Source organism: Schistocerca gregaria, chromosome 8, assembly GCF_023897955.1.
Source record: "Schistocerca gregaria isolate iqSchGreg1 chromosome 8, iqSchGreg1.2, whole genome shotgun sequence".
NCBI lineage: Eukaryota > Metazoa > Arthropoda > Insecta > Orthoptera > Acrididae > Schistocerca > Schistocerca gregaria.
Window position 1 is genome coordinate 307,973,350 of NC_064927.1, and position 22,721 is coordinate 307,996,070.

General features: G+C 38.9%; 1 protein-coding gene across 5 annotated transcripts in view; it reads left to right on the forward strand.

Annotated features, from left to right (window-relative positions):
* The first annotated feature begins 306 nt into the window (after positions 1-306).
* Positions 307-22,721, forward strand: part of LOC126284241 (dynein regulatory complex subunit 5) — a 118,163-nt gene continuing 95,748 nt past the window's right edge. The window contains exons 1-3 of one of the 5 annotated variants that reach the window (XM_049983026.1): positions 307-459; positions 14,704-14,876; positions 19,781-19,987. In XM_049983026.1, coding sequence (XP_049838983.1) covers positions 19,807-19,987 — 181 coding nt within the window. In that variant the 5' untranslated portion in view covers positions 307-459; positions 14,704-14,876; positions 19,781-19,806. Of the gene's footprint in view, positions 460-605; positions 987-1,378; positions 1,483-14,703; positions 14,877-19,780; positions 19,988-22,721 lie in introns of those variants that run through there. The other 4 variants (XM_049983028.1, XM_049983027.1, XM_049983029.1 and 1 more) reach the window with 4 other exon arrangements.

Below are 22,721 nucleotides of genomic sequence, written 5' to 3' on the forward strand. Positions count from 1 at the left end.
CGCTGTAAGATCGTAAAACGTTGCGTGCATGTTACTGCATAGTTCGGCCATCTGTTGGTAATATTATGAAGTATTACGAAGCTTTATTGTACGAGCGAGGCGAAGCGAGCGTAGTCGCGGCGAACTGGGCAACTTCGCCGGGTTTACGTACTTCATGAATGAACTATTTCATTTGAACGCTTCACGGCGAAGAGTGAAATGAAGTTGTTCATGGGAATGAAAGAGTTCGACCCATCTGTAGTGAGATGTATGGTCGTCACAGCTACCAACTGTTACTAGGGGTTGACTGTGTGAGGCATACGGTCGTCATAGCTACCAACTGTTTACAGGCACATAGCATCTGGGGTGAGGTGTTCCTGTCCTTCCTGTTCCATCGCCAACGACGTCATTACTGTTTGTTATAATCCATGAACATAAACATATATATTTCTCGTGATTATTTGCTAAATATTGACACACGTAAGTTGAATTTAACGTCTCTAAATGATCATTATCATTTCCATTTTTCAATTTATCGCACATACGAGTACATATTGTCAATTTCGCAAACTGACCGGCATTATTCCTTGTGCACCTTCGCCCACTTTTACTCTGACGTAAAACCGTCACTCGCCCATTGTTTAGTTTTTACAAGTTTTTTCTAACAAAAGTACCGATAGTTGCACTATTAAATGTAGATACTGTGTGGGTGTATTAAACCTATTAGGTAGGAATGTGCTCTTCCACGCGACAGGATGGGAATAGAGCCAGAGTGCGATAATGCCATCAGAACTCATGGTTATGCTGGTTTTAAGTGGCGTAGCACGAATTCTATGTTAGGCCAGAAGGTGATGCTACGGTAGTAAATTGGGAAAAACGTCGAATGTTCATGTCAAATAAAGGTTGTGGTAATAGATTGGCCTGTATAACAAGAGTAGCATACTGTCTACGTTCGCGCAGTACCGGTATTCAAAAACACGTGTCATCATAAAAACTAAAATCGCAAGGTAAATTCAAGAAACTTATATTAGGTAACGGAAAAGTCTCCGATGAGTATCGTGATGTATGTTATGTACATTTATAGTATATAAACAATAAAAAATGCAAGTGAGTGCACTATGCAACGTTTCCTCGAGAAAAAAAGTCTAAACAAAGGGGCGTGGTACATGATAGTGCGTAAAAGAATTTCGAAATCTGGGGTGTAATAATAAATTCACACATCCATGTAAAATAAAACACTTGAAAATTCTTTCTGTGCCGGTGTATAAAGTAAATTTACAATGCAAGTATTCTTAAATCTTGTTATGGTCTTCATACCAAAGATTGGTTTGGTGCAGCTGTCGATACTACCAGTAGCCTATCCTGGTTAAGCTTCTACCTCTTTGCACAATAACAACCTATATCCATCTGAATCTGCTTACTGTATTCAAGCCTTCCTCTCCTACAATTTTTATCCCACACATTTTCTAGCATGACCAAATTGATGATCCCTTGCTGACACAGGTGATTACGTATTGGACTAGAGGATACGTTTATATGTGAACTTAGGAAGACAACAGAATTTACAAATTTTGTACAAACAGAGAGGAGCTATATCTTATGTATGCATAAGTGGTAACATATACATGATACAAATATCAGTGTAGTTACTAAAGACAACACAATTGGTTATTACATCACAATTATCGCAAATGATCAGATTTTACATATAAAAATACTCAAGGAGTTCAATTTGGTTTTCTATTGATATTCACTCAGAGAATATAAGCAATTATTATTCAGGAATGACTTTAGTTTCACTTTGAATAAGTTTCCTTTGTGCCGCCGTATAGAGGTTGGCAGTTTGCTATACTGTATCTGGTCTTTAATGCATGGCTTATGGCCTGTAGTTATTAACCTTGTTCGTTATCTGTAGTAGTAATCTTTCTTTCTTGTATTACAGTCATGCGTATTGGAGTATTTGGTTGATTTGTTTTTAAGTGTCACAAAAATGTAATCAATTTGTAGAGAAGCAGTGAGGCATTTATGATCTACAAACATTTCCCTACAAGAATCTGTGTACCCTATTCCATGGATAATCCTGACAGCTCTTTTCTGCAACATTAATCTCCTCTTAATATGTATGTTTGCAACACAGCCCCATATCTCTTCCATAATTAATGTCTAAAAATTGTCTGATAATAAATTGTTTTTAATGTCTGATTGGATGCTATTTTTGATACCTGGTTTATTAAATGTACTGAACTACCGGTTTTATTAGTCTACATATAGAATTTTTATGGTTTACTCATAGATTTTCACCTAGGTAAATATCGAGAAATTTACAGTATTGGACACTACTCTTTTAATTCCAGGTATATTACTAACAGAGTTTGGTGAGAATTTGCAAGTTAAAATGGCAAAAATTTTCATTTGCTGGTATTAACCTTGAAACCTGGAAATAAGTACCATAGTTATTTAGTCTGATCCCTCCATTGCAACAAGTGTTAACTCATCATTTTGTTCACTAACAAATAACAATGATATATCAACTATATAGGTTACCAAGTGGGAGTTGAGAGGTGGCTTTATATCATGTATGTACACAAGTAAGAGGAAGCCCTGGGGGTACACTTTGTGTGACTGACTGCAAAATTTATAACTGGCTCATTGATTTTGTACCAGCTTTCTACACTGCTTACAGTTAACTATGCATGTAGTCACCATTTGTAGGTATCAAGTTTATTTAAGAGTAACTCTTAGTTTACCAAGTCAAAGGCTTTGGTGAGTTCTAGAAACATGCCTGCTGTTTGTACACCTTGATCAAGGACACCATAGACTCCATGAAGAAACTCTGTAATTGCTGTGGCAATACTGTGACCCTCTTGGAACCGATGGTGTGTCTTTGTTAGCATGTTATTTTTTGAGGAATAATCACTGAGTTGTGTCATCAATACAGTTTCAAGTACTTTACTGAATATATCAACCAATCCCTTCTTTTAGTCACATTGTGACATAAATTTATTTTTTTCCCACAGTTCAATTCATTACCTTCTCATTTGTTATTCCATTTACCCATCTAATTTTCAGTGTCCTTCTATACACCACATTTCAAAAGGTTCTGCTCTCTCCTTTTATGAACTGCTTATTATCCACTTTCGCTTCCATACAATGTTACACTCCAGACAAATGGCTTCAGGAAAGCCTTCTTAACACATAAATTTATGTTGATTGTTAACAGACTCCTGTTTTTCATAAATGCTTTTACTGATATTGCCAGTCTGCATTTTGTATCATCTCTGTTTCACCCATCATCAGTATTTTATTATTCAACTAGCAAAACTCATGTACCACATTTGTGGTCTCATTTCCTGGTCTAATTCCCTCAGCATCACCTGGTTACCATTGTACTTGTTTTACATATATTGATTTCCATATTATAATCTCATTTCAAGACACTATCCTTCCCATTCATATACTTTTCCAAGTCCTGGACCATCTTTGACAAAACTACGATGTCTTCAGCAAACCCCATAGCTTAGATTTTTTCTCCTTGAAGTTTAATTCCCTTTCCAAATTTCTTATTTGTTTTCTGTACAGCTGGCTCAGAATGCCGTCATGTGTAGGCTACAATCCTGTCTTAATCCATTCTCAACTACAGCTCCCCTTTCATCCCCTTGGACTCATAACTGCATTCTGGTTCTGTACTAGTTATACACAACTTTTCACTCGCTGTGTTAAAAATTTCAGAGTGTAGTCCTGGGCACATTTTCAACGTTTTTCTCAAAATTTACAAGTGCTACAAACATAGGTTTACCTTTCTTCAACCTGTCTTCTAGGGTAAGTCATAGTGTCAGCATTGCATTGTGTGTTCCTACATTTTCCAGAACCCGTACTGATCATTCCCGAGGTCAGCTTTTAACCGTTTTTTTTCCATTCTTCACTAAATGATGCCTATCAATATTTCACAATCATGACTTATTAAATATACATCAAATAAGGGAAATGCAACCACTCACCTATAGCAAACTTTTATATGGTGCATAGCACCTGCAGTAGAAATCAGTATTTACTGGCTTTCAATCTCTGACTCTCCTGCTAGCAGAAAATAGACACAGACACCCAAACACATACACCTTAGGCTACACTGGTTACCAATTATGGAGAGGAGTTGCCTGTGCTGGTGGATTAGAGGAAGGACAGATGAGGCAAGGAGGATGGGCAGGAATAGGAGAGACATATGACTTGCTGCAGAAGATGATGAAAAATTCTGAGGAGGTAGCACACATAAGACATAGGGAGACAGAGGGAGAAAAGGGTAGGAAGATGGAGGTGGCAGAGAGGGGAAGAGGAGAGGGAGTGATTGCTTGCTTGGGGAACAGGAGGGTGGAGGGTAGAGTTGTAGGAGAAGGCAGTACATGATTTGATTTGGACAGGATTGGATTGGTGTGGACAGTGACAGGAAAGGTAAATGGTTAGATGAGGTTGTGGGAAACAGGTTAGCAGGGATTTAAGTCAAGGGAGTTGTGAGAATGCAGGATATGCTGGAGAGACAGTTCCCACAAGCATTGTCCAGAGAAATTCGTGCCGGAAAGTAGTATCCAAATGGCAGACATAGTGAAGCTACTGTAAGTAATTTGTGGTGTGGTGCACAGCATGTTTGGAAACTTGGTGATAGAGTTGGTGGTTTTGCTACAATCTGGCAGTGGCTGTTTACGGGAATAGGCAGTTGTTATGTCATACCCACACATAAAAAATAAAAATGCTGCACAGTAATTTTGGCATAGCTTCATAACACAGTGCTTTCACATGTGGCCCTGCCTTTTATTGGACAGGAGATGCCTGTGACTAGACTACAGTAGAAGCTGATGGATGGGTGAATGGTACAAGTCTTGTATGTTGGCCATCCACAAGGGAATGACTCAAGAGGTGCAGGGTTAGGAGCTGTATTGGGGTTGGGATGAACAAGGATATTATGTAGGTTGGGTGGTCACCAGAACAGTATTTTGGGTGATGTAGTTAGGATTTTGTGTAAGGTATCCCACATCTTGGGGCATGACAAGAGATAGTCAGAGGACTAGTGAAGCCTGTGACTGAGTTTTTCGAGGAGAGAATGGTAAAGGATGATGATCAGTCAAAGACTGGTCATCAGCTTGTTAACAGCTGTTAACTATTGTCAGAGGAGGAGATGGTATGGAAAATCTGTATATGGGTGAGCTGGATACAATACTGTCTGTCAATAAAGGCTCTGGTGAGGTTATTGGTATATTTTGACAACCACTGCTTTCCGCTTCAGATGTGGCATCCACAAAAGGTGAGGCTGTAAGAAGAGACTTTTTGTCATGGACAGCATGATAGCTGTCAAGTAGAGCTATTTGGTTGCACTGAATATGAACAGACATCTGAGGGATGGAGATTGACATCTAGGAAGGAGGCTTGTTGAGAAGAAAGAGGTGAATTGGATTTGGAAGTAGGTATTGACATTTTGGAGGAAACAGCAAAGATTGTCCTTACCATGAGTCTAGATCATGAAAATGTCAGTGAATCTGAACCATACAAGATGTTTTAGGTGTTAACTAGATAGGAAGGATTCCTCCAAGTGGTCAATAAATAAGTTGGTACAGAATGGTGCCATGCTTATTAACCATAGATTACTAAACCCTGATGAAATTTACAACTGCACCTGATACTAATTTGCAATTTCTGCCAATTGGATATTATCAGTGTGAAGGATAAAACAGGACATTTAAAACAGCACATTTTGTATGTGATGTGTCATTGGAGACTATACACTAATCAGCCAGAACATTATAACCATCGACCTACTATCATTACAAAGCTGTCCAGATGATAGCAGCATCATCTGGCGAGGAAAGACTGCTAGTCAGTCACACACTTGGTACAAGTAGTATCAGTGAGTGTGCAGTCCGTGTGTAGAGTGGGAAAGGTGGGTGATCTATCAGTTTCACCAAGGACAGATTGTGATGGCCTGGAGGCTCAGCATGAGCATTTTGGAAGATGTATGACTTTTCAGGTGTTCGAGGAGTGGTGTAGTGAGTGTCTTCAACACATGGCAAAACCAAGGTGAAACTATGTCAAGACTTCTTGGGGTTTGGTAGCCACCCCTCATTACAGATATCAGATGTCATAGGCTGGACAGACTGGTAAAATGGGACAGGCGGTTAACTGCTGGACAGAGTACAAGTGTGTCTGAACACACAGTGCACCAAACATTCCTAACAATGAGCCTCCACAGTTGACGACCCATGCATGTGCCAGTGTTAACACCATGTCATCAGTAACTATGACTTAAATAGGCACATGAGCGTAGGCACTAGATATTGGTGGAGTGGCGGACCATTGCGTGGTCTGATGAATCCCTATACCTTCTTTATTATGCGGAGAAAAGTTGGTGGCAGGTCCTGTATGCTCCAGGAAACATTCACATGGGCATCTGTGGGTCCAGCAAGACACCATGACAGCCGAAGAGTATCATTCAGTGGTTGCAGACTGCATACACCCTTCATGATAATCATGTTTCCCGACAGCAGTGGCATTTTTCAAGTTAATGTGCCATCTCACAAGGCCAGGAGTGTGATGGAGTGGTTCAAGGAACACAGTATGGAGTTCCAATTGATGTGTTGTTCCCCCTCCGCATAATTTATGGGAATTGACTTACTTTTGTGTGTAGGTATGGTGCTAACTTCCTCCAGTGACCTACCAAGGCTTCATTACTTCTATGCCATGACACATTACAGCTGTTATCTGTGCAAAAGGTGGACATACTAGTTAGTAGGTAGGTGATCATAATGTTCTGCTAATCAATGTAATTCTAATTAACTAGTGTGTAGACTATAAACTATGGCTTCTTTTGATGATCATAATGTTCTGCTAATCAATGTAATTCTAATTAACTAGTGTGTAGACTATAAACTATGGCTTCTTTTGAATAAAATATGGAGTAGTAAAATTTATGTTAGCTTAGTAACAGTGTAACATTTTCCCCTATTTAGTGTTAGTATCTTACAATGAGGGTACATAACTCCATTCTGAACCCTGAACAGTGAGGCAAAGTTTTTACAAAAATAAGTTTTGTGCCTTTCACTGTGACTGTTTATAACACAGTTCTGCATCTACATCCGTACTCTGCAAACAACCATGAAGTGCATGGAAGAGGGTATGGCCCATTGTACCAGTTGTTAGGGCTTCTATCCATTGCATTCGTGCATGGGGTGCAGGAAGAATAATTGTTTGAATGCCTCTGTGCATGCTGCAATTATTCTAATTTTGTCCTCATGATCCCTATGTGAGCAATACGAAGGGGGCTGTAGGATATTCCTAGAATCACCATCTATAGCTGGTTCCTGAAACTTTGTTAGCAGACTTTCTTGTTATAGTTTGTCTATCTTCAAGAGTCTGCCAGTTCACGTTCTCCAGCATCACTGTAAGGCAAAGGTCCCGAGTTTGAGTCTTGGTTGGGTACACAGTTTTAATCTGCCAGGAAGTTTCATATCAGCGCACACTCTGCTGCAGAGTGAAAATCTCATTCTGGATCACTGTAACAGTTTCCCACGGGTCAAGCAAACCTTTGACCATTCATGATACCCTTCTCTATATATGTTCAATGTCCCTTGTTTGTCCTATTTGGTACGAGTCCCAAACACATGAGCAACATTCTACACTCCTGGAAATTGAAATAAGAACACCGTGAATTCATTGTCCCAGGAAGGGGAAACTTTATTGACACATTCCTGGGGGCAGATACATCACATGATCACACTGACAGAACCACAGGCACATAGACACAGGAAACAGAGCATGCACACTGTCGGCACTAGTACAGTGTATATCCACCTTTCGCAGCAATGCAGGCTGCTATTCTCCCATGGAGACGATCGTAGAGATGCTGGATGTAGTCCTGTGGAACGGCTTGCCATGCCATTTCCACCTGGTGCCTCAGTTGGACCAGCGTTCGTGCTGGGCGTGCAGACCACGTGAGGTGACGCTTCATCCAGTCCCAAACATGCTCAATGGGGGACAGATCCGGAGATCTTGCTGGCCAGGGTAGTTGACTTACACCTTCTAGAGCACGTTAGGTGGCACGGGATACATGCGGACGTGCATTGTCCTGTTGGAACAGCAAGTTCCCTTGCCGGTCTAGGAATGGTAGAACGATGGGTTCGATGACGGTTTGGATGTACCGTGCACTATTCAGTGTCCCCTCGACGATCACCAGAGGTGTACGGCCAGTGTAGGAGATCGCTCCCCACACCATGATGCCGGGTGTTGGCCCTGTGTGCCTCGGTCGTATGCAGTCCTGATTGTGGCGCTCACCTGCACGGCGCCAAACACGCATACGACCATCATTGGCACCAAGGCAGAAGCGACTCTCATCGCTGAAGATGACACGTCTCCATTCGTCCCTCCATTCACGCCTGTCGCGATACCACTGGAGGCGGGCTGCACGATGTTGGGGCGTGAGCGGAAGACGGCCTAACGGTGTGCGGGACCGTAGCCCAGCTACATGGAGACGGTTGCGAATGGTCCTCGCCGATACCCCAGGAGCAAGAGTGTCCCTAATTTGCTGGGAAGTGGCGGTGCGGTCCCCTACGGCACTGCGTAGGATCCTACGGTCTTGGCGTGCATCCGTGCGTCGCTGCGGTCCGGTCCCAGGTCGACGGGCACGTGCACCTTCCGCCGACCACTGGCGACAACATCGATGTACTGTGGAGATCGCACGCCCCATGTGTTGAGCAATTCGGCGGTATGTCCACCCGGCATCCCACATGCCCACTATACGCCCTCGCTCAAAGTCCGTCAACTGCACATATGGTTCACGTCCACGCTGTCGCGGCATGCTACCAGTGTTAAAGACTGCGTTGGAGCTCCGTATGCCACGGCAAACTGGCTGACACTGACGGCGGCGGTGCACAAATGCTGCGCAGCTAGCGCCATTCGATGGCCAACACCGCGGTTCCTGGTGTGTCCGCTGTGCCGTGCGTGTGATCATTGCTTGTACAGCCCTCTCGCAGTGTCCGGAGCAAGTATGGTGGGTCTGACACACCGGTGTCAATGTGTTCTTTTTTCCATTTCCAGGAGTGTAGAATGGGTCAAATAAATGGTATGTAGACTGACTGCACTTTCCCAGTTGTCTATCGAGGAACCGAGATCTACTAGCTGCTTTGCCCACAACTGAGTCTGTGTGATCATTCCATTTCATATCCGTACAAAGTGCTGCACCCAGATATATGTATGAGTTGGCTGATTCCAACTGTGACTCATTGATATTGTAGTCACAGGATTCTACATTATTTCATTTTGTGAAGTGGACAATTTTACATTTCTGAACATCTAAAGCAAGTTGCCAGTCTTTGTACCACTTTGAAATCTTATCATGCTCTGACTGGATTTTTATGCAGGTTCTTTCATATGGAACATTACAGATAACTGCATTGTCTCCAAAAAGTTTGAAGCTACTATTGCTACTGCCTGCAAGATGATTGATAAGAAACACAAACAGCAACAGTCCCAGCACAGTTCTCTGGGCCACATCTGAAGTTACTTCTACATCTGACAATGGCTCTCCAATGAGAATAACATACTGTGTCCTTACTAAAAAGTCCTCAGTCCCATATGATCGAACTTCAGACAATAAGTATAAGTGTGGTACTGAGTCAAATGGTTTTCGGAAATCAAGAAATACTGCATCTACCTTTAATCCAAAGCTTTCAGTTTGCATGTGAGAAAAGTGCTAGTTGGGTTTCATATGATTGATGTTTTCGGAAAGCATGCTGTTTGGCATGAAGGAGGTCATTTTGTTCAAGATATCTCATTATGTTTCAGCTAAGAATATGTTGTAACATTCTACAACTAATCACTGTCAAAGATATTGGACATTAGTTTTGTAGATCACTTGTACTACTCTTCTTGTAAGCAGGTGTTTCCGTGCTTTTTTTCCAAATACTGGACATAGTCTTTTTGTTCAAGTGACCTTCTGTAGTTTATAGTTACAAGAGGGGCTAACTCCGCTGCAAATTTAATATAGAATCTGAAAAGGATTCCACCAGGCCCTGTAGCTTTGTTCAGTTTTAGCGATTTGAGCTGTTTCTCAAAACCACTGGTGGACAGTAGAAGGATCCAGTTACCATTTTATGCCCGCCCTTGGTATTGAGTCTTGCTCTAATAATCTCACAGGCAGTTTCAATTTCTATCTTGATGGAGTTTCTTGTCTGCTGTGACAAATACACCATCTCTTTCCCATTAGCCTATCCTTTCAATATACATGTCAATTTTTCCCCCAAATCTGACTATTATCAATTAAAAGTTTCAACCAGTTTTCTGTACCTAGTATTATGTGGGCTTCACTGATTTTCAGAAGTGCTGCAAACTCTGGCACTTTGTTCCAAGTGCTTTGGTGGTTAACCGTTAGGATTTTGATACTTTTACCTATGGGAGGCATTTCTTTTGATCTTACACTGATACTTTTGTGTTTCCTACAGCTATCATTATCTGGATTAGATGGAGAGTCACCTAATTAAAAAAAAAACCTTGTGTTCATCCCAAACACAGTCAGCTAACTGAGCAGCAGCCTCTGGTGTGCAGCGCACACCTGCCGCATTTAGGGGCACCCTACATATCTCAGCAAAAAAGTGAGTTAACGAAAATCAGTAGGGAAAATGAAAAAAAAAAAGAGGTGTGATATCTGCCAAAGCAGAAATGATGATATTCAGGTCATATTATCTACCTATTTTGGAAAGTTGGACCTGGTCAAAGAAGGATCTGGATAGAACACAAGCAACAGAGATGTGCTGAGTATGACAAGAAGGGACATTATAAGAAATGAAACACTCTTCAGATCAATCGCAAACAAGAAACTATGGAGAAAAATATGCTGAAATGTTTTGGCCACATTAAAAGAAGGAAGATGAGAAAAAAATGGAGAGAACAGGTGAAGAAGGATGGTGTGAATCAAAAGAAGACTGCAATAGGAGTATTGCATGGTTATGTACTGTGAGAGAAAAAAAAAGACTGGAAGATGATTTGTGAGCAACTGGTATATGCAAAAACACTTAAGAAAGAAGCAGATGATTCATTAACTTAGACAATGACATTTACTAAACTTCTAATTCATTGAATGACTACAACAAAATTCTTTTGTTTTCTCCCACCTTGCAGACCTATATTACTCCTTCAAGGTTTTTTCAGAAATGTTTGACAAAGTGGCCTATGATAGTATACTGACTCATTTAATCAAGCAGAACTTTTTATCTGCGTCTCAGTTCGGCCTTCGTAAAAGAACTCCACAAAGAAAGCAATACAAGACCTCATGAATGAAGTGCTAGCAAAGCTAAACAAGAAAAATTATTCCATTAGTATTCTGTTACCTTGCCAAAGCCTTTGATTGTGTGGATCAGTCACAAAATTCTAAGGCTATATCTCAGACATGAAAATAATCTTTCAGTGGGGGAACATAACATTTAGAGGGTCACAGGACCTAGTACTGGGCCCACTCTAATTTCAAATATATCTAAATGATTTTTCAATAACCTTAAAGGTCAGGCAGGTTCAAAAATAGTGATGTTTGCTGATGACACAAGCGTGCTAATCAAGCGTCCAGATTCAACCCCAGCAGACATTGCTCTGGTGATAGCTAAACAAGATTAAAAATAGTTCATAACTAAAAGTTTAAATTTTATTCTCAAAGACTCATATTGTGCAGTTTTAACGTTCACAATACCATGCGGGAGAGGAAGGGGGTTGCTTTATACTCACCTTTTGAAAATATTGTAATCTAATCAGGTGCTTTATATTTTATTATTTTGTCAAAATATGTATTGTTTTTAATAATTTCTTCTATCAGATTCGGCAACCATTTTAAATTTTTCAGTAAAACATAATCCAAAGGTTTAAGTCTCACTAATGGATGTGACTTTTCACAACAAATGTCATTTTCAGTTTCAGAATCTTTCTTACACTTAAATATATCTGTAAAAAGTATGTTGTGAATAAAAGTCAATGACAATTAACAAAATTTCGTTTTATGAAAGCTTTTCTGTGGTAGCCATAATGTAATACTTCGCTGGTAGTACCCAACACAGAAAATGCATTGGTGTTGCTAGGGTTAAATGAGCAATAATTACCTTTTAATAACAGATGTAGACATTAATGGTCAAACAGTGAATGAAGCACATTGTGTAAAATTTGTTGGCATCTAGGTGCATTACAACATATAGATAAACTAATCAAGAAGTTCAGTTTAGTGTGTTATGCCCTTAGAAACATCTTGTATTGTGTTGACATAAAAACAAAAATGTTGGCTTATTTTGCGTATTTTCAGTCCGTGATCTTACGGAATTATCTTCTGCAGCAGTACACCTAAAATAAATACACTTTTCATTCAGCACAAGTGAGCTATAAGAATACTGTGTAAAATAGATAGTTATTTATTTATTTACTTATTTATTTATCATAATTACAGCTTATTACATGGGAAGCTAAAATATGCTATAAAATCACATTTCCTTGAACAGTACTAAATTTGTATATTAAGATCAATTTATAAGTGGCCGCCAGAGGCAGAGGACATCCATCCAGAATTAAGATTTCTGGGAGCTTCAACCATGACAAAAGTATGTCATCTGGTAGGCAAGAGACATGAGACAAACAATTTTTTTTCACAGACCACATCTCCCACCTCTGTGCTTCCTTTCCCATAGTAATATGATAACATCTCTTTCCTTTATATAGCCCTTTTACATATTTTTCCCACCTTTCAGTCTTCCTTTTATTTAGTACATGCTTTCCATCTAAATTCTTGGTGTTCATATGGTTGCTTCTCCCTTTTTTTCAAAGGTTTGTTCAGTTTTGCTATATGTGCCCTATTTTCCACATAGTCACTCATGCTACTACAGCTTTGTATTTCTCTAGCCATTGTGCTCTGCTATTTATTTATCCAGGGATTCACCTCTCAATGATACAGGACTCGTAATAATGTAGTGCAAATAGAGAGCTCAAAATATAAATACACATAGAATATATAAGTATGTTTTCATGAGTGTAGGACAAGCATTTTCCTGAAAAGATTTACAAAAACTGCAAGAAAACTGAACCACGATGGCTGCATAGACCAAAGTCAAATCCTCCCAAATAAGAAACCAGTGTGTTCAGAAATGCACTGCCTCACTCGCTTGGTCCGTCGTGCCCTGTTCTGCAATATTATTTTGGTAATAAGCTGTTTACACCAGTTAACTTATAATATAAAACATAATTTATCACTGCACACAATTTGTACACCCATTGATGGCTCCTGCAGCATGACTATTTTGTTCTTTGTCAGTCTCATTTTGTAGATGGCTGTATTCCTTTTTGCTCGCTTTACTTGCTTTATATCTTCTCCTTTCATTAATTAAGTTCAATATTTTGTGTGTTTTGTGCATTTTTTTAAATCTGCAGCTGTTTGTGACAATGCTGTGGTGTGTGAGAAGTTGTCATCATTGAGTGACTGTAGGAGGATGTAAGATGACACAGACAGGATTTCTAGTTGGCGTGAAGAAAAGATATAAGTTAATACAGATGAGTAGGACAAACAGTCTTGTTATGTTCAAACACACCATTGTTACTGTGCTACTTGAGACAGTCACATAGATTAAATATCTAGATGTAATGTAGTAAAGTGATTTGAAAAGGAAGAAGCACATAAGGATGGTAATAGGTAAGGTGAATGTTGATTTCAGTTTCTTGGAATCTTAGGCAAGTGTAGCCCATGTGTAAATGGGAGTTCATATAGAACACAAGTGTGACCCATTCTCGAGTACTGCTCAAGTGTTTTGGATTCCCATCAGGTCATATTAAAGGAAAACATCGAACCTTTCAGAGGCAAGATGGTAGATTTGTTGTCGGAAGGATCATTTGTATTATGGAGATGCTTTGTGAACTGAAATGAGATTTTCTGGAGGGAAGATGGTGTCCTTTCATGAAACACTATTGAGAACATTTAGAGAAGCGGGTTTGAATCTGATTGCAGTAAGAATCTACTGCTGTCAGCATACATTTTTCATAAAGTCTACAAAGATAAGAGAAGTTAGGCCTCATGCGGAGGCTAATAGATAGTCAGTTTTTTAATCTCTCTCTATTTGGAGGTGGAACAAGAAAGGAAATGACTAATGTTACGAGGTACCCATTGCCATGCGCTATATGATGACTTGCGGATTATGTCTACTGTTGACCCTTGGCAAACTTTCCTTGTGTATTGTCCATGGTTATACTGAAGAGTGTTAGTGAGAGCACACTTTCTTGTCGAACCCATCTATCTGATCTAAACCATTCTGATGTTTTGCCATCTATAATAACACAATTCATGCATTTGTTATGCGTTTCTGATCTTAGTTGAATTTCTTTTGAAAGTCTATTCTGACCTAAGTTAATGAATATGGACAATATTTGAGACATGAGTGTATTCAATATTTTGGGAAAGAAGAGTAAGTATGCCAGAACTGACAAAACTATTTGAAAACATAATAGTACCTTCAGATTTCAAAACTCTTAGCATTCCAGAAGATGGGTATTCAATAGTGGTTTTGAGTTTGCGTGTCTACCAGACTTGCTCCAGTTGTTCTTGTTTGAGCATTGTTACTAGGTACTCATTATCTAGTCTTGCTTTTATAGAAAAGTATCTCTGCAATATTTAACATACTGTTAATAAAAAGGTCTGTTTTAAATAAACTAGTTAGTTTTTTCTTGTTACAGGTGACGTTTGTATTCATTTTGACAAGGAAGAACAAATATACAAGTATTACTTGCAGTATTATATAAAAAGTTGAAATCTGAAGATAATTATCAGAAGGATAATATCTTACCAAAACCAAAGGAATTGTCTTAAATTTCCTTGATTGTAAGAAAAAGGAATTGTTTCTATTGTGGTAATTACTATACATTTCACTCCAACTTGTTGCACATTATCTGTTATTTATTACTATTATTGTGCTGCTTTGTACGCTGTCATAGTATACTAACTACTTCCACTACATATATTTGTTCCTAGATAAAATTTGTCGATAATGTTGTATCTATATTTCAAACAGCCAGCTCAGTTTATGGAATCGATACTAAGAATAAAAAGATCTACATAAATATTCCTTATCACTTACTGTGACACAGAAGGGTGTTTACTGTTAGGAACACATTCCCAGTAACTTACTGGAAAACATAAAAATTTAGTTACCAATAAAATTTGGTTTAAGAGGAGCCTGAAAGATTTTGTAATATGTGTAAGGAAGTGTTGTAAATGGTTTTCTTTTGTGAATTCAATCTGTAATAGCTTTGGAAATTCCTTATACAGCTTAGTTCAGTCCTTTTGACATTTATGTGTGTGTGATAAGTTTACTATGAATTCTGTAATTGAAAATACATTTAATAGTCGAAACCAATAAAATTTGTTGATGGGTGCATGCCGAAATGTACATGTTAAAAAGTACCTAATTATATCTTGGTCTTGCTGATCTGTAAAATTTGTATCCATAATACAGCCCAGAACACACGAGGGGAAAAAACATATACAGATGTATAGCATGATGTACATGTAAATATTTTTGAACATCATCATTTCTGGATATGACAATCCATAAATAGTATTAGTTTCAGTTGTAATTTAGACCATGAGTGCTGTCCACAGTCTGTTAATGCTGTAAATGATAGGTTGGGCTGGATCCCAGTCTATGGTGTCAAGACATGAATGACTGAAGAAAATAACTTAGTATTTGGTTTTTGGTACCAGTATTATTTTCTTAGTGGTTTGATTACATACAGCTTAGTTAGAATTGCAGTTGAAACTATTAAAATTTGATGATAACAATTAGAAAAATGATTTTCTCATTCTTCGTTAAAATAAATCTTAAAATAGTTTATACTGCCCTCTGTAAGGGGCTTTTTGAAATAGCCTACTAGCTACAAAGTCATTGAAATTTATGGGAAATGTGATACACTTGGTGTCATCCATATGTCAGTCCTCTTCATACATGAGTGAAACCAACAACCATCCTGGTTAATTATGAGGCCTAGCTCTTTGTCGTCCATATGACAGTCCTCTTTATACATGAGTGGCACCAACAGCCACCCCGGTTAATTATGAGTCCCAGAATTTTCTTTCCACATTACCAAATTGTGAAGGGCTACCAAAACAAATACAAAGGTGCACCTGTTCAGTAACCTAGGTAAAAAGGCAGTAGTCTCATATCTCAAACAGGAACTCAAAGCATTTAGCATTTTGGAGGCACATATGTACATGAATAATTAACCATATGAAAAACAAAGATTCCAAGACTTACCAAGCAGGAAAGCGCCAGTAGACATGCACAATAAATAAAACACACACACACAGAATTTCTAGCTTTCGCAACCGACGGTTGCTTCTTCAGGAAAGAGGGAAGGAGAGGGAAAGACGAAAGAATGTGGGTTTTAAGGGAGGAGTCATTCCAATCCCGGGAGCGGAAAGACTTACCTTAGGAGGAAAAAAGGACAGGTGTACACTCGCGCACCACACACATATATCCATCCGTACATACACAGACACAAGCAGACATTTAAAACCCACATCCTTTCATCTTTCCCTCTCCTTCCCTCTTTCCTGAAGAAGCAACCGTCGATTGCGAAAGCTTGAAATTCTGTGTGTGTTTTATTTATTGTGCCTGTCTACCGGCGCTTTCCTGCTTGGTAAGTCTTGGAATCTTTGTTTTTAATAAATTTTTCCCATGTGGAAGTTTCCTTCTATTTTATTTACATGAATAATTAACCAAGTACAGCATAGATATTCACTTAGCAGATTAGTTCATTATGGGAGGTATCATTCATAGCATAAAGGCTCTGTAAAGAAACTGTTGAAGGAACAATGACTAATGCACATTAGGTTCAAACAAGTTCTAGGGTTGTAGATAGATTGATGCTAAAGGAAATGCTTTTAACTGACAAAAGGGCAATGCATGAAGCCTTCAATGCTTGCGATGACAGTCTTATCATAATACTTCTTACAAAATCCTGGTCCTATAAAAAGTCTGTTAGTGGCACCAAAGTTATGGCCGGACATCTGCAGATGACAGTAACTGAAATTGAGGGTAGCAGATCAAAAGCAGAAATCTGTCTTCACAAAAAAATATCCAGGAATACGACCACAATTCCTCACACAACAGCAAAGATGAATGACATAGACATTACTTTAAGTGGTGCTGAGAAATAGCTAAAAGTTCTAAAATTGAACAAAGCTCCAGGGCCCAGTGAATTCCTAGTCAGACTGCATACAGAGTTGTATCTGAACTATCCTCTCTTTTTAATCGAAATATATCATAGATCCCTTGAACAAAAGGTTTTACCAAGTAGTACGAAAAAAGCAGATGTGACATCCATCTACAGGAAGGGCAGCGAAAGCGATCCACATAACTACTGCCTAGTATCTTTGACATCCATCTGATGCAGAATCTTAGAACATATTCTGCACTCAAACATAATGAAATATCTCCATGTCATTGAGCATCAGTCATGTGAAACGGAACTCTTGCAGTACAATCATATAAGATATCAAATGAAATTTGTCACCTAATTGTGGATATTGCCATAAGAAGGTTGCAGTATGTTATCTTGAATAGAGTGCCATTGACAGATGTGGAATTAACTTAAAGCATGCCCCAGGGAAGTGTGTTATGACCCTTACTTATATGCTATTTAACGTCCTGGCATACACTATTAATAGTAACCTCAGAGGAGATGATTAGTTATCTAAAGGTAGGTATAGTCTGAAAATAGCTGTGCAAGTGCTCAGTCAGACCTTGAAAAATTTCAAAGTGATCAAAGATAGGCAAGTTGCATGAAATGTTCAGAATGTAAAGTAGCATCCCATGACTGAAATATCAATGATTCGCAGGTGGAAACAGTCATCTCGTTCATATAGATGGCTGTAACAATTTACATGGATATGAAATGGAACCGAACTATCAGTTTAATAAGTCACAGCTGCAAAATACTAACGCGAATTCTTTACAGACGAATGGAAAAACTGGTAGATGCGGACCTCGGGGAGGATCAGTTTGGATTCCGTCGAAATGTTGGAACACGTGAGGCAATACTGACCTTACGACTTATCTTAGAAGAAAGATTAAGAAAAGGCAAACCTACGTTTCTAGCATTTGTAGACTTAGAGAAAGCTTTTGACAATGTTGACTGGAATACTCTTTTTCAAATTCTAAAGGTGGCAGGGGTAAAATACAGGGAGCGAAAGGCTATTTACAATTTGTACAGAAACCAGATGGCAGTCATAAGAGTCGAGGGGCATGAAAGGGAAGCGGTGGTTGGCAAAGGAGTGAGACAGGGTTGTAGCCTCTCCCCGATGTTATTCAATCTGTATATTGAGCAAGCAGTAAAGGAAACAAAAGAAAAATTTGGAGTAGGTATTAAAATTCATGGAGACGAAGTAAAAACTTTGAGGTTCGCCGATGACATTGTAATTCTGTCAGAGACGGCAAAGGACTTGGAAGAGCAGTTGAACGGAATGGACAGTGTCTTGAAAGGAGGATATAAGATGAACATCAACAAAAGCAAAACGAGGATAATGGAATGTAGTCAAATTAAATCGGGTGATGCTGAGGGAATTAGATTAGGAAATGAGACACTTAAAGTAGTAAAGGAGTTTTGCTATTTAGGAAGTAAAATAACTGATGATGGTCGAAGTAGAGAGGATAGAAAATGTAGACTGGCAATGGCAAGGAAAGCGTTTCTGAAGAAGAGAAATTTGTTAACATCGAATATAGATTTAAGTGTCAGGAAGTCATTTCTGAAAATATTTGTTTGGAGTGTAGCCATGTATGGAAGTGAAACATGGACGATAACTAGTTTGGACAAGAAGAGAATAGAAGCTTTCGAAATGTGGTGCTACAGAAGAATACTGAAGATAAGGTGGATAGATCACGTAACTAATGAGGAGGTATTGAATAGGATTGGGGAGAAGAGAAGTTTGTGGCACAACTTGACTAGAAGAAGGGATCGGTTGGTAGGACATGTTTTGAGGCATCAAGGGATCACAAATTTAGCATTGGAGGGCAGTGTGGAGGGTAAAAATCGTAGAGGGAGACCGAGAGATGAGTACACTAAGCAGATTCAGAAGGATGTAGGTTGCAGTAGGTACTGGGAGATGAAGAAGCTTGCACAGGATAGAGTAGCATGGAGAGCTGCATCAAACCAGTCTCAGGACTGAAGACCACAACAACAATGAAATGGAATGATCCCATAGGATCACTCGTAGGTAAAGCCGATGATGGACTTCAGTTTGTTGGTAGGATAGTGAAAAAATGCAATGCACCTAGAAAGCAGGTTGCGTTCAAAACACTTGTACGACTGCTCCTAGAATGTTGCCATGTTTGTGAGACCCAAGTCTGATATGACTAATGAGGGATATTAAACATGTACAAAAAAGGGCAGCAGTAATGGTGACTAGTGTGTTTGATCCATGGTAGATGTCACTGAGATGCTCCATGAAGGCCACTTACTAAGTTTCAAGAAACAGTAGTAATTGAAGAAACAAGGAATTATAGTACAATTTCCTACAGATCACTCTCACTGGGACACTAATGTGTGGTATAATGATAAGCACCCTCTGCCTTTTACAACATGATAGTTTTAGTTTGCAGAGTATATATTTAGATTTAGACAGCATAATTACAATTTTATGTGTATATTAGTTTCTTTACTTCATTCATTCATGTTTCTCATCATTTAATCTGTAATTTGTTAACAACTTACGAAAAAAAATATGTATAATGTGATACATGTATTCTGTTTATAGCATATACTGATTCCAGTTAAGTCAAAATGAGAATACCACATACTGTCCCAAAGAATGCATATGAGGTGTATAAACCCTCCAGGACAACTTTGAATCTTGTTGGCGAGGATGCAAGACCAATCAAAGCTGAAAATATCACTTGGGATGAAGATATACCTCCAACTCTAGTTACATTGTGTGTACAGAGCCTTGTACAGTCATTCAAAGGTAAATTTCTTTTCCTCTCTTTGAATTTTTGGATATTAAACTTGATGATGATAAAGAGGAAAGGAAATGACTAGTATTGGTGAGGATACTCTCTGCCACACACTCTATAGTGGCTTGTAGGGTATATGTGTAGATGTAGAAGATCATCACCACCATAATCATCATATTGTACAGTTTCCTACCACTGATAGAGACTACTTAGAACACAAGGCTTTCCATCTTCTCAAGTCTTCCCACTACTCTCTATCACTACTTTGGCCCAGTCTTCTCTCTCCTGAATGTTTTCCTCCACTTCTTTTAGTCACTTGTCACTTCACTTTCATGTTGTGCCCTAGCCTTCCATCCTTATCTCAGACGTCTTTTTGGGCATCTTCTTCTCAAACGTTCTCTTCATAAGCCTATATCATTTGCATACTTTTTCCTGAATATTGTTTTCCAGGCGTTTATGTTCATAACACTTTTTATTTCTCCTCTTTTCCATTTTGCTCTCGCCTATTCAACTTCCCAAAAACTTCACTTCACACAATAGATTTGGTATATATTATGTTTAGTATATCACTTTCATACCTTTTTGAGGATTCCTTTGTTCCATATCATTCTTCTCGCACTCTTCATAAAGTTATCAGCTTGTATAATATGTTCATGTCTATTTGCCCTTTATAACATTTTCTTATATTTTACTCCACAGATAATTAAAACTTTCCATCATTTTTTGCTGCGTTCCACCCAGTTTCATGTTTACTATCTATCTTTTGTGTCCAACTTCTCACCTTTCTTTGCATTATCTTTTAGGCTACCCAGTATCATGTTTACTATAGATCTATCTTTTGTGTTCAGCTTCTTGCATTTCTTTGCATTACCTTTTAGGCCATACACTTTCACAGCTTGTTACCAAACTTGTATGTTCATCTGTCCTTCCTCATCATTGTTCCCCAACACCATCAAATCACCAGCAAACAGTGTTGCTCTCACCCTGTGTGTTATCTCTCTTGCCAGTTTTGTCATCATGGAATCTATCATCATTAAGAAAAGTAATGGAGATGGAACACTTCCTTCTTCAAGACAATTTCTCTGCTTCAGCATACCTGTTATCCCTCCTCCAACTCTCACTTTCCTTTTTAGTACCTCCAAATTTTTCTTCTGTATACAGTATTGTATTCTTTCTCTTAATTCATGAGGATCATCAGTAAATGTGTCCCATATTTGCAGTACTGCCTGAAGCCATACTGTTCTTTTAGCAGCTTTTCAGCAGCTTTCAACAGATTCATCTCTCAAGGATCTCAAAACATTTAGCTGACTGGCACATAAGAGTAATCCTAGGCTATAGTTCTTATGTCCTTTTGGCTTCCCTTCTGGAAGAAGTGCAGTTACTCCCTTCTTTCAATTTTCTGAAGTTCTCATTTCCTTCCATACTGATCTCAACTCTATGCAGCCAAGTTCATTTCCATATTTAGGTCCTCAAATACTGGTACATTTCCTCCTATTGTGTTCATCAGAGCCACCTTCAGTTCTGTTCATGTTATTTCATATGCTATCCCTCATTTATCCTCTATCTATAAGGGCATTCAAATGAGAGTGAGTCAGATGGGAAAAGATGAGTAAACAGTTTGTTATTTCAAAAATAATCACCATAACTGTTAACACATTTATTAAAAGTAATCATCATAACTGTTAATAGATTTATCCCATTATGGGACAAGATGGTCAATGCCTTCATGCAAAAATGTTTGTGATTGCCTACAGAACCATGGTTGTACACAGGTGTGCATGTCCCTGTCAGAAGCAAATTGACAGCTGTGAATTTCTTTCTTTATGGTGCCAAAAATTTGGAAATCACTTGAGATATTGGGACTGCATGGAGAGTGTGTAATAGCTTCCCAGCGAAACTTCCGCAGTGTGGTCAGAACAACCTTTGCAGCTTGCAGGCAGGCATTATTCTGCAACAGAGCGGCGTCATCCATCTGCATTCCTGAACATTTGGACTTGATGGTGCACTTCAATTAATGCACAGCAGTATGTGGACATTTTGCAAAAATTGAAGCATGCTGTCAAGTTCTAATGCCCAGAAGTGTTTGCAGATGTTATCATTTTGTTACAGAATAATGCCTGCCCACATATTGCCAAAGTTGTTTTAACTACACTAGGAAGTCCTTACACACCCTCCATACAGTCCTGATCCCTCCCAATGTAACTTCAAATTTTTGGAGCTCTGAAGAGAGACATTCATGGCTCCTGATTTGCTTCGGACAAAGATGTGCATGCCTGGGTTCAATCACAGTTCCATAGCCAACCGCAAACATTTTTCTATGAAGGTGTTGGCCATCTTATCTCACAGTGGGAAAGTGTGTTAACAACTATGGCAGTTACGTTTAAAATAATAAATAGTTGGCTTAACTTTTTTTTCCATCTCTCATTTTCATTTGACTGCCTCTTATATATCTCTGTATCCTTGCATATCTGTACCTAGACTCAGCATATCATTGTGTTCTCCACAGTTCTTTGTGGTCATCCTCCTCTTTTGAGGATTAACCAATTTTTTCATTCTCAGTCTTTCCTCTTCTATTTCTTGTCATTCCATATGCTATTTTCTTACTTCCTTTATTATGCTGTTCCATCACCATGGACTATTTTTCCATTCACTTTCTCTTTTCCACTACTTCCTTCTTTTACATCTACATCTACATCTACATCTACATCCATACTCCGAAAGCCACCTGACGGTGTGTGGCGGAGG